Source organism: Macrotis lagotis, chromosome 7, assembly GCF_037893015.1.
Source record: "Macrotis lagotis isolate mMagLag1 chromosome 7, bilby.v1.9.chrom.fasta, whole genome shotgun sequence".
Classification (NCBI taxonomy): domain Eukaryota; kingdom Metazoa; phylum Chordata; class Mammalia; order Peramelemorphia; family Peramelidae; genus Macrotis; species Macrotis lagotis.
In genome coordinates this window covers 98,153,338-98,166,699 of record NC_133664.1, presented here as the reverse complement: position 1 = coordinate 98,166,699, position 13,362 = coordinate 98,153,338, and the positions used below count along the sequence as shown (strand labels likewise).

Genomic DNA, 13,362 nt, shown 5'->3' with positions numbered 1-13,362 from the left:
TTTAAATCTATCTGAAATTCATTTTAAATCCATTTGTTAAGTAAAGGAAAGCCCTAGGTCTCCAAACAAAGCTCTCTTTAATGGCTAATATCTTTTGTTGGGATCCCAGATCTTCAGGAACTGCTTGGGCCATCATTATATCTGTGGCACCTCTGAGTTAGTTCCTACTGTTCTTATGGGGAAGGTGATATCATTTAATACGCCATCTTTCTTGGAGGTGAATTGTACTCTAGCTCTAATGGAAAATTTTTGATACATAGTGTAGAATGGCACAAGATCAGCTGATCATCCCACTTTCTCTTTGAATATTAAAGAAATACAATCCCATTAGAAAATTACCATTACAAAGAAGTGTTTTCTATCACTATCTCAGGATCCCAGAAATGTTGATCTGATTGCAGTGAATTAATAATGAGTTGGCTGCAACACACATTTTTTCTCTGCTTCCCAGACCTTCTCTATGATAACCAACACAGATTGTTTACAGTGTTAAGAGAGAAGGCAACTAAGCTCCTGGATCTTGAGCTAAAATGTAGTTATCAACAGATCTATTGTTTTTGCTTTAAAGCAGAAATTACTCTTCATTTCCTTTCCTCCTCCCATCTCAAAGATCTGTCCACTTGCCAATAAAACTCTCCTAACCTAACAAATTACTCATTAAATCAAGTCAAGCAAAATTGGGAGTTCCAGACTTTTGAGAGAGGATGTGGTGGTGGTAGTGAGGGTTTTTGTTTTCCTCCTCTCTTTTGCTAGTTTCTCCTTTATTTCATTTGACCTTTCTAACTAGAAGCTTGGCTTCAGAATTGTTCCTTATTCACCTCCTATAGCCTGTCCATCCTGTGATAAAGAGATTTCAAGTCATCTCAAAAGCAAGGCAAAGCAATAGCAAGAGTGAGCAGCAAGATGTATATAGAACATAGGACCTGGAATGAATGTTTATTTTGTTTTGAGACATTTTTTAGTCTTGTCCAACTCTACAGTACCACATTTGGGATTTCCTTGGCAAAGATATTGGAGTGACTTGCCATTTATTTTTTCAGCTCATTTATTGAGGCAGATTAGAATAAGTGACTTGCCCAGGATCACATGTCGAGTAAGTGTCTGAGGCAGAATTTGGCCTCATGAAGAGATGTCTTCTTAATTCCAGGTCCTGTGATCTATCCACTGTGACACCTAGCTGCTCTGGAATTTATAAGACATGGGTTCAAATTCTGCTTCTGACACTTACTAGTTATGTGACCCTTGACAAGACCACTGTGAGTCTCATTTTTCTCATATATAATACTCGGGGTGGGAGATATGGAACAAGATAAGCTTTAAAGTTCCTTCTATCTCTAATCCTATGGTCATATGATCTTGTAACAGACTTAGGATAGATGTAGTTCAAACCAGGTGGTAAAGTCAATAGGGCACTGGCTTGGAGGCAGAAAGACTCACCTGGGAAAGAAATTTAACCCTGCTTACCTCAGATCGCTTATTTGTAAAAAATCAATTAGAGAAGGAAATGGCAAACCACTTTAGTATTTTTGAAAAAAAAGTGGAGTAGTTCATGAAGAGTTGGTACCTACTGAACATTAATTTCAAATCACCCCTTACCCTTTATTATTTGTCTTATTATGGTTGTCAATCCCTGTGATCCTTAGTTTGCTCACCTATAAAATGTTTGTACTTATGAGATTATGGTGAAAATAAATGAGATAGAGTATATAAAGTGTATTGTAAAGCTGCAGTAAAATTAATATAAACAAAAACTGATATTACTTTTGAGTCAAAGATCTTCTTTTAATGTCAAGGGTCTAATTTATGGATTTTTCCACTTAATAGGAACTTGCTGTTTGTATCCATCTAAAATTACATAAAACTATTATTAATTTAATAGCATTTAAATTTATATTGCTGAAAAATCTCTATTTACTAGAAAAAGAGTATTACTGGCATAATGGAAAAGGCGCAGAATTTGAAGATGCTCAGTTCAATTCTAATTGCCTGAATAATTCTGGACAAGTCACTTTGCCTTCTTTGAACCTTAATTTCCTCATCTGTAAAATGCAGGATTTGGTCTGGATCACTAATTCTTGACCTTTTATATGTTGTACTCTAATAGAGCATTAAATTCTTTCTCAGAATAATGTTTTTAATTGCCAAAAAATGCAAAGGAAGCCAATTATATTGAAATATAATAAATCGCATTCAAGGATCCTTAGAATAAGATGATAAAATTTCTAAAGTTCCTTGAATTTCTAAATACAATATCATTAATGCTTTGATAGTATGATTTTTATTTTTTATTTTTTATTAAAGATATTATTTGAGTTTTACAATTTTCCCCCAATCTTACTTCCCTCCTCCAACCCCACCATAGAAAGCAATCTGTCAGTCTTTACTTTGTTTCCATGTTGTACATTGATCCAAACTGAGTGTGATGAGAGAAAAATCATATCGTTAAGGAAGAGACAATAAGTCTAATAGTAACAAGATCAGACAATAAGATATCTGGTTTTTTTCCTAAATTAAAGGGAATAGTCCTTGAACTTTGTTCAAACTCCACTATCTGGATACAGATGATATTCTCCTTTGCAGACAGCCCCAAAATTATTCCCGATTGTTGCATTGATGGAATGAGCAAGTCCATCAGGGTTGGACATCACTCCCATGTTGCTGTTAGGATGTACATGGTTCTGCTCATCTCACTCAGCATCAGTTCATGCAAATCCCTCAAGGCTTCCCTGAAATCCCATCCCTCCTGGTTTCTAATAGAATAATAGTGTTCCATGATATACATATACCAGTTTGCTAAGGCATTCCTCAATTGAAGGACATTTACTTGATTTCCAATTCTTTGCCACCACAAATAGGGCTGCTATAAATATTTTTGTACAAATGATGTTTTTACTCTTTTTCATCATCTCTTCAGGGTATAGACCCAGTAGTGGTATTGCTGGGTCAAAGGGTATGCTCATTTTTGTTGCCCTTTGGGCGTAGTTCCAAATCTCTCTCCAGAAAGGTTGGATGAGTTCACAGCTCCACCAACAGTGTAATCCAACCTTCAGATTTCCCACAACCCTTCCAACAATGATAATTATCCTTTCTGGTCATATTGGCCAATCTGAGAGGTGTGAAGTGGTACCTCAGAGAAGCTTTAATTTGCATTTCTCTAATTTTTAATCATTTAGAGCAATTTTTCATATGGCTATGGATTATTTTGATCTCCTCATCTGTAAATTGCTTTTGCATATCCTTTGACCGTTTGTCAATTGGGGAATGGCTTTTTGTTTTAAAAATATGACTCAGTTCTCTGTATATTTTAGAGATGAGTCCTTTGTCAGAATCATTAGTTGTAAAGATTGTTTCCCAATTTACTACATTTCTTTTGATCTTGGTTACAATAGTATGATTTTTATCAAAAATCTTATTGCAACTAAATTCTGATATGGCAAAACAGTTCAAGTGATCAAAGACCTTATTAAAATATTTTTGTCAAAATTCTTCAAGACTGAATTCATTAGACTTTCTGATTCAAAACCTATTGTTTCTTTTAATTCTATTGCAGCAATTCTTAAATAGTCTTGTTGTCTTTGTGTTTTGTTTTTCTTTGGTTGTTGTTATTTTGTTTTTTAAGAAAGCAAAGATAGAAACCAAAACTTAATCAAATAGCCCATATGGCATAATGATAAGAATAATAAACTAGAGGTTTTTAAAAAGCCATCTAGATCTGTGTTGTCCTATTAGCTAACTGTGTGAGTAGAGAAAAATCATCATCCTACTCTGAATGTTACTTCAGCTATAAAATGGGGATAATTTCCCTAGATGCCCTTGAAGCTTTCTTCCAGCTCTAATATTCTATATTTTATGACTACTTACTCACAGATACATTTAAAGAGCTTATCCTAACCCTGGTAGATGACCAGTAGATGGTAAAAAGATTCAACTGTCCTACACTGCTCAATACCCCGGATAGGTAGACAAGAAGCTCTTGGGGGGGGGGGGTTCATTAAAAATGGCTCACATTTCTCTTAATTTAGTAACGTTATTTCTGTAGAAGTATGAGTTATTTCCTAGTGGTTAAAGATCTGTAAGGAGTGATCACTAGGTGTTTTCTTTTACAGCAATTTTCCTGGTATCACACAGTCTATGTAAGTAAGGAGGAAGGCAGCATAACAAAATGTAAAAAGAAAAACAAACAAAACAAAAACACCAGACTTGATTCCAAGAGAGACCTGAGTTCAAATTGTTCTTCTCATCTTTCCAGCTGTGTAGCAATAACCTTAGAGACTATCTGATCCAATTTACAGATGAGAAAAGTGAGATTCATATTGGTTGTTTCCCAGAATCATACAGGTAGTAAGTATCAGAGGCAGGACTTAACTGTGCTTACTCTATGTCTTGGCTCTGTGATGTTTGGGAACTGCCTCACTAGTGCTACTGCTAGTTTCCTCTTCATTGAGGACTTTTCTCAATGGAAGTTCCTTACATTGATGACATAACCTGAACTTAAAGACAGAGAGAGTAGGGGATGGATAGATAGAAAGATAGATAGATAGATAGATAGATAGATAGATAGATAGATAGATAGATAGATAGATAGATAGATGATAATCATTTCTGAAGATTCTGAGTCTATTGTTTTCCTCACTCTGCTTTTCATATCCTCTTGCAGATGGAAGCCCTTATACCTGGTGGGTTGGGAAAGCCAATGAAAAGCATTACTACTGGGGTGGTTCCGGACCTGGAATCCAGAAATGTGCATGTGGGATTGAACGCAACTGTACTGATTCACGATACTACTGTAACTGTGATGCTGACCATAAACAGTGGTAAGTGCCTATTTTAGACTATGCTTAGGCAAGCATGCACTGTTAGCTATGTATTTAAACTCATTAGTTGAAATTGAAAATTTGGAAAATGCTGAGAGTTCATGTTCTCAAGGCTTGGAACTAGTCAACTGGCAGATGTCAGTAATTCAAAGAAAAATGAAAAGATCAACATAGGAAGGACCTGAGTTGAGAAATAGATTAGTATATAATTGATAGGTTAATGTTTCATAAAGACAGAAAAAATAATGAGTCTTGTAGTAGATAATGATTTGTGTGAAAAATGAAAGAGATGTTTTTCATAACAAGAGAAGGGGGTTGATGGAGGAGCGGGAACCATCTTGTGTCTATATAAGTATGTCCATCCACACCAAGTAGTTTGTTCTGTTGAAGGTTGTCACATCCTGAAATGTAGACTTTGAGTCTCTACAAAAAGCCCTTCCTTGTTCCCTTTAGTCAACTTTCATGACTTCTTTTCTATTATTTCTTGTTCTCTTTGATAGCAAGTCAGTACAGGAAATATTTGTCTTGGAAACCTTTCATCTTCTTTCCAGGTTGACTGTAAAGTCTTCTGGTCATATGTCCAACTCCGCAGCAAGTGTCTGCCTGTGTCAGCAGGAAGAGAAGGCAAAAATCAAATGTCATTCAGCATGGGAAGGACAGATTCCAGGAGCTTGTATTTAGTAACTTGAGACTTGGATATATCTCTTTTTCAAGTCATTATAATAATAGGTGTCTTTTTATTTAGCCTGCTAAAGCTGTAAGGTATTTCATTTAATAATGATAATAAGCTAATAATTAAAAAATACTTTAAAGCTTGAAGTACCTTATATGCATGTTCTCAATTCCTTTAGGTCTATTAGTTGCTTTATGTAGTTATGTAGATGTTCAAGATATTATCCCCATTTTACAGGGATACTCATTTACAGAGGAAATGAAAGGTCAGAGAAGCTCAGATATGAGATATATCCAAGTCACACATCTTGCCAGTGGTAGAATGGAGACCCAGAGCTTCAATCTCTCTTGTTAAGTGCTTTCCTGACTATACCAGCTACCTTTTCAGGCTTTTCAGATGTATCAAGATAGGTTTTTTGCTTTGTTCCAATTCCCTGTCATACAGAATAGTATTTGAGTCTAGTATTTCCCCATTTAGCTTTGTCCTCCTCTAGCAAACTGTGAAGAGGAGCACTTAAAAAGCCATTGTAATACAAAGGATAACAGGAAATTAAGGTTTAGAATAGACATAAAAATTAAACTTTTCTGATAGTAGCTGTAAAAAATGATTCACCATTTCCTGTAAAAAAAGCCATCTTGCTCATATTAAGAGCACTTTGCAACTAGAAATACCTAAATAAGACCACTTTAGAAAATATTCATATTATGAAATTTGGAAACAATTTTCGTTGTGATGGATGGTTGTCTAGTGCTAAACAAAGAATTTTCTCCCAAATTTTGATCTGATATTTTGACAGGTAGGGTTAAAAAAAACAGTACACAAAACACAGTATTATTGATTACTAATAAATGTAAAATAGCAAATTCAGATACATTCACAGAGAGTCTAATTAAGCAAATTGTGGCGGGGGAAGGTATGGAAAAACTTTTGTAAACAGAAGTTTAATTCTAAGAATAAAAACAGTAACTATAAAGATAAACGTTAGGAGAAAATCAGAGACTATACCAGGTTTCAGCTTTCAAGATACGATGTGAATTAAATTCATTTCAAGATAATGATTTATCAGAAGTCCTTTGACTTCATCATCAAGAATTATTCAATTAAAGGAGTTGTGTTCTTTTGTTCTTTTCCTTTTTGTCCCCTTAAATATGACACAGAAAAATAATGAATCATGAATGGACTATAGATTTAGAAATGTATTTCAATGCCTCATTTTGTTTGGAATATATTTTATTAATACCTTTCTCTATATCACAGAGCTTTTTTTAGCTAAACAATAAGATATTTAATAACCTATGGTTTTTTAAGCACTTTACTTATATTTTTCACATTACTACAATAGTCATGTTGTAAAAATAAATATAATCACTCCCCCCCCACAAAGAAAGAGAAACCTCAAGAAAAATAAAGTGAAAGAAAAAATGTATTTAAGTCTGAATTCAGATACCATCAGCTCTGTCTTTGAGGATAGCATTATTTATCATAATATTCCCCCCCACACAGTTACTATTGCTAGCTGTATTTTCCTCCATTCTATTTCATCTCACCCCATTTATTCTATTCTCTCTCTTCTTTCTCCCTGTTGCTCCTCAAAAGTGTATCACAGAACTTTCTAAAAAAAAAAAAAAAACAGCAAACCTTTTCCATCTTCTAACTGATAATCTTTCCCCTAGAAACAAAGAAAAAAACAATTCAGTGAAAGCATCCGATGCAGTGGATTCATTTGACAATAATTACTTTTTCTAATAATCCCTCAGCTCTCTGCTATGCCAAGGTTTCTTTATTTATGGTGTGGTTTTATCAGTTACTTTTTTAAGGGATCTTTTCCCATCATTTCTTTTGATTCTGCTGATTTCACTCTTCATCAGTTCATACAAATCTTTCCATTTTCTCTGAATTCATCTTATTTGACATTTGTACTATACAATGATATTTTATTACATTTTTAAGACATACTTTTAAAAATCATATTATTTCTAATTCTTCATAAATACCAAGAGTGTTACTATGAATGAGTTGTATTTTTGTTTCTGTCTCACTTCTGTTGAGCATGTGCCCACAGTGAAATATCACATTCTGATGGCATGAATGGTTTAGTCAATTTGTTTGCACAATTCTTAATTGATATCAGAGCAGTTGGACCAATATATAGCTGTATTAAGTGTTTGTTATATTAATTCTTTCAGTGATGAAGTTTTTTTCCCCCTTACATCCCAGTGCTGAATATTTTGTGCCAAATTTGGGCCAAAATACGAATTCCACAAGGGATCAATTATAATTGCTGTTTATATTAGGTTTTTTTAACCACCCTATAAATAAACAACTAAATAATGAATAAAACTTGCAGAAAAGCCTGTATTTTTATTAACATAAGAAACTTTGCACCACAAGTTAGTGTGCCTATTATTCTATAATCCTCTAACACTCAACATTCCAAATTTTTGTTAGCTTTGCCAATTTATTTGAGATGATTTGAAAGCTCATGGTGTTTCTAAGGTCATTTGTTGTTAAAAATCATGTTTATATTAACAATAAAGCAATATATAAGCAATAAAGATGCTTTACTATTATGTTAATTTAAGAAGAAATAATTTCAAAAATCTGATAAATATTAAATAGGAATTTCTGTAGTTCTACTATTAGTTGATATTTCCAGTCCTAGAATACTAATATTCTCACAAAATAATCATTCTTCAAAGGTACTAAGTTCAAATTTTTTCCCTAAACTTTTTAAAAGCTTTATTTAAATACTCAAAAATTTTATCACTGCCCACCAATTTCCTCCTTAGAATTCCACCCATATATATGAGGTCCTATTTTATAGCATAAGAAGTCCAGACATTAGCTATGCCCTGAGAATTTATGTGTGGTTTTGTTTGCAAGAGAGCTTCATCAATTTTTTGAATTCACAATTAGTCAAAGTTCTGAAATCTTTTTAGATTTGCTCCCCCTTGTGTTTTTGTGACTCTCATGTAAATTTTCCTGATTCTGCTGAATTCACTATGCATCAGTTTATATACTATTTTCCATATTTCTCTTAATTTGTCCTTTGTTTACTTCTTAGGGTACAATAAAAACTCCATTGCAGTAATATATCACAATTTATTCAGACATTCTCCAAGCAATAGACACATTATTTACCAGTTCCTTATCAGAACAACATTTATGCTACAAATGTTCTTTTAGTTATATCTTTTCCTTCCTTCTGTAACCTTCTTGGGGTATGAATCTAATAGCATTATTTGACCAACAGACACTTTTGGTTTAATAATCTTTTAAGTATGCTTCAAAGTTGTCTTCCAATATGATTGAACTGATTCACAATTTCACTAACAGTGTACCAGTGTACCTGTTTTCTCACAACTCCTCCTCTAATTGTAATTTTCTTCTATGGTCCTTTTGCCCATTATGATAGGAATGAACTTCGAATTTATTTTGATTTCCATTTCTCATTAACATAGCAAAAATGGTCAGCTCATATTATTTGAGCCCTTATATTTTGGGGCAACTTCTATATTATATCATCCCTTTATAATAACAAATTAGTTGTGAATATTTTTTTCTTAATTATGTTTTTCCTTCAGGGTCTATATGTTGCATTTGCAAAAATAGTTCCATTTTTTTTTTTAGGTTTTTGCAAGGCAAATGGGGTTAAGTGGCTTGCCCCAGGCCACACAACTAGATAATTATTAAATATCTGAGGCTGGATTTGAAGTCAGGTACTCCTGACTCCAGGGCTGGTGCTCTATCCACTGCGCCACCTAGTCACCCCAGAAATAGTTCCATTTTAAGTAATCAGAGTTCTTCATTTGATATTTTGTTATTATATTCATCTGTTGCTTAGGCAACAAAACCTGTTCATTGCCAAATTTGTAAATGATAAAGTTTTTCCTTGTTCTTCATACTTTTCATTATTTATATCCATATATAAGTCATACATCCATTTGGAATTTCCTATGTGATATTTGGTCTTAATCTATATTCTACAAGATTATTTCTGGTTTTCTCATCAATTTTTATCAATACCTACTGTTTACCCTACTCTTTATAGCTTGTTTATCTTATTTACCTAATCTATTCCACTGTCAACTTTTCTTTGTTTAAAATTGCATATTTCAATGATTGCTTCTTTACAGGATAAGTTGAAATCTGTACTTCCAGGACATCATCATTGCTACATTTTTGCATGTGATTTTCTTGATTATTCTAGGTTTTTCTTCTTCCAGAGAAATTTCACTGTTATTTTGTCTAATTCTATTAAATGACCCCTTTGTGGTTTCTCTTAGTACTGAATATGTGAAATCATTTTTTATTGCCATTTTTTGTTATATTAGCACAACCTAACCATGGGCGATTAACATCTCTTTAATCATTTAAATCTATTTTTGTAAAAAAAGAAGTGTTTTACAGTTGTATTCACAAATTCCTGAGATCAATACTGTAAACATTCTGTTACTTAAAATGACATTTCATTTTATATTTTTTTCCTGCTGTATTTAGTCAGAAATATGTTAATTTTAATACACTTATTATTAGGGATTTAGAATATATTTTTAAATGATCATGATAGTATTATTTATTTGAAAAGTTCTTTCATTTGACCACAAAACTTTTGGACTTAAGTGTTTAGAGTTATATATTTGTGTTAATTTCTTATATAAATTTGTACATCAGACTTTCTTTTTGTTTAAGTTTGTTTTTTTTTTACAAGGCAATGGGGTTAAGTGGCTTGCCCAAGGCCACACAGCTAGGTAATTATTAAGTGTCTGAGACCGGATTTGAACCCAGGTACTCCTGACTCCAAGGCTGGTGCTTTATCCACTACGCCACCTAGCTGCCCTTTTTTTTAAGTTTTTTTTTTCCATCAGACTTTCATTGGTGTTTTTATTGAAAATATTTTCCAACTCTATAGATTCTCTTCTTAACATATGCTAATTTATGTCATGCAAGAGCATTTTAATTTTTTGTTATTGAATTTGTCTATTTTCTTTTTTATGGTTATTCTTTTCCCTTGTTTAATTATCTCTTCATTTTGGAGCAACCAGGTGGCACAATGGATACAATTAAGGAGTGTGAGTTCAAATTTGACCTCAGGCACTTCCTAGCCATGTGATCTTGAGCAAGTCACTTAACCCTGGTTGCCTCACATCCAGAGCCATCTCCAGTTCTCCTGATTCATATCTGGTCACAGAACTCAGATGGCCTTGGAGGAGAAAGTGAGACTGGTGACTAGCACAGCACCCCCTCACTCAAATCCAATTCATGAGCTTGTCATGGCAGCACCTCCCTTGATAGCACAATCTTCAAGAATGAAGGACAAACAAACATTATTATTATCATTATCATTTCATGTCAAAAACCTGAAGCTTAAAAAGATAGTATTTTTGCCCTTAGTAAAATGGACAATAATTACAATTATAGGCTAGAACTAACCTATGTCTCCAGGTACCTGATCAAGGATTCTTTCCACTGCCTGATGATAAAGAAACATTATAATTATTTTTGTGAGATTTGTGATTTTATTTAAGAAAAGAAAATGAGTCATTTTCAATTTAAATAAACAATAATATGGAATAGACAATATACTTTTTAGGAGACTTAAAACACCTTAAATTAGGCATAAATGTTAAACATTAAAACTCTTATTTTCAAAGTTAAAATCCATGAATGTGGAGCCAGGATAAATGAGATTGTAGCTAAAAGCATAACTGGTTTTAACAAAAAAGCTTCAGTGGCAGGCAAATACTGTAACCATCTCAATAATTGCCTGATTATCTTATGCCACAAAAAGTTTTGTGCAATTATTTCTGTGATGACATGTGATTTAACATTTATGATTTACTATTCATAGCAACAGTAAATATTCCCACCTACTGTGGCAGAGCCCTAATTAACCAAGCACTGGTTTCATATAAGTGCCCACTGCTGGGTAATTCTTTGTCTCTTGCAGACTGACTCAGTGAACTAAATAATCACTTCTGAAATGAGCAATTTCAAGATGAAATTATCAGAGACTTTGGAAGCCAAATGAATGCTATTTCTTGTTCTAGTAGATTCAACAAGCATTTATTATATACATACTATTTTCAAGAATTCATAAAACAATAAAATATAAGAAACTTGTACTTTTAAAGTCCTATCCAACTCTGAATCTGTTTTTATCAGACATGGAAGGAAGCTTAGAAATCAGTCCACCCTCCTATTTTAGAAAAGAAAAAAACCAAGGCAAAGGAGAAGAATTGAAATAATTTACTCACTGTCAAAAAAGGCAATTTCTCCCCTTCCCCTTGTTAGACTATTAACGATACATAAAACCCCGATTGGAAAAGAATGGAGTAGGAATCCATTCACAATCTTTTGGACCTTGTTGCTATGTAATATTCACCAAATATTATATATTTCAGTCCAAGAATGTTGTTACCATAAAATATTAGCCAAAAATACCTAGCCATTTATTGGCCTAAATTTGATCTGGACTTGATTTTCTCCCAAGATAAACCAGGCTAATTATTCCTATTGGATCCATACAAATTAGTAACTTTTCTTTGCAATAAAAAATAATTAGCAATAAATTATTTAAGTGTTGCAAATTTAATTCCTGGCTCAGAATTGAAACTTTCTGTTCACATGGATCTTATTTGTAGTCCACTTACTTTTTCTACCTATTCCTCTAGCCAGTTTCCACTAGGAATTTCAAAATTTGACTTGTGTCTGTGATGGTATAGAAATTACCAAAAAGTACAATAAATTGATTAGTAGACTGTAAACCTGATTCTTAAAATATTTGACTTCTCTTTATCAGAAGTCACAGCATTATCTCTAACATTCATTGAAATTTAAGAATCACATCTTTTGCATATTTTCTTGCAGTAGCATCCATTCTTTTAAAAAAATCACAGAATTTAAAAAAAACAAAAAAACAAAACACAACTCAAGGTAGAGAAATAATCTCAAATCCAGCATCATCTGGACAAAGTTAGATATGTGAATTTGTCTAAGGCCAGTCAAAGCACAGATACATGACCATTATCACTAAATAAAATAGCATCAAAATTATTTTTGCCCCAAGTAATTTGCATACCAGTGTGTATATAATCTTCATAAGAATAAGACAAAGACTGGACAGGTGATATTTTACCAAGACTGAAAAAGAAAAGGCAAAAAGTTTAAAGTCAAGTTTATAAATCATCAAAAGAAACTCTTTCCCTCAAGTTTTAGGATCTCTTTTGTGAATACAACTGCAAGTACACAGTTTTTGTTGCATGTTTTCTTCTTTAAAATCACTGGCCTTGCAGTCTTTTTTTTTTTCCTTTATTATATTATTGTCACATACTATCTGGCTTCTTCTTATTTGTTGATGTTCTACCCTTGAATCTTATCTAGTAAACTTCTTCAGTATCCTTGAGCTTTAGAAGATAGAGTTCACTAGTCTGACTTCTTACCCCATCCATTAAACTGAACCTTTTCTCTTAAACAAAGCCAGTTACTTGTTATTTATTCTAGTGCCTTTGTTTTAGTTCTCATTCTGGAATTTAGAATGAACTTTTTTTTTAATTTTAGGCAATGGGATTAAGTGACTTGCCCAAGGTCACACAACTATGTAAATTATTAAGTGTCTGAGACAGGATTTGAACTCAGGTCCTCCCCTGACTCCAGGGCCAGCACTCTATACCATTTGCCACCTAGTTGCTTCATGGAACTTTCTATAGTACATGAGGCCATTTTACCACCCTTCTTGTATGGATATATTCTCCTCTTTGGCTTTCATTACACTGCTTTCTTGTGATACTCCTACTTCTCCGAATACTGTTAATTTCCTTCTATTTTATACATTAACTTTTTCCTATCCCCTGAGATGGAATGAATCCAAAATTT

At 33.2% G+C, this 13,362-nt stretch overlaps 1 protein-coding gene across 1 annotated transcript in view; it reads left to right on the top strand.

Moving 5' to 3' along the window:
* Positions 1-13,362, top strand: part of CNTNAP2 (contactin associated protein 2) — a 2,968,630-nt gene that overhangs the window by 2,345,579 nt on the left and 609,689 nt on the right. Inside the window, exon 14 of the mRNA XM_074193472.1 lies at positions 4,658-4,814. Coding sequence (XP_074049573.1) covers positions 4,658-4,814 — 157 coding nt within the window. The remainder of the gene's footprint in view (positions 1-4,657; positions 4,815-13,362) is intronic.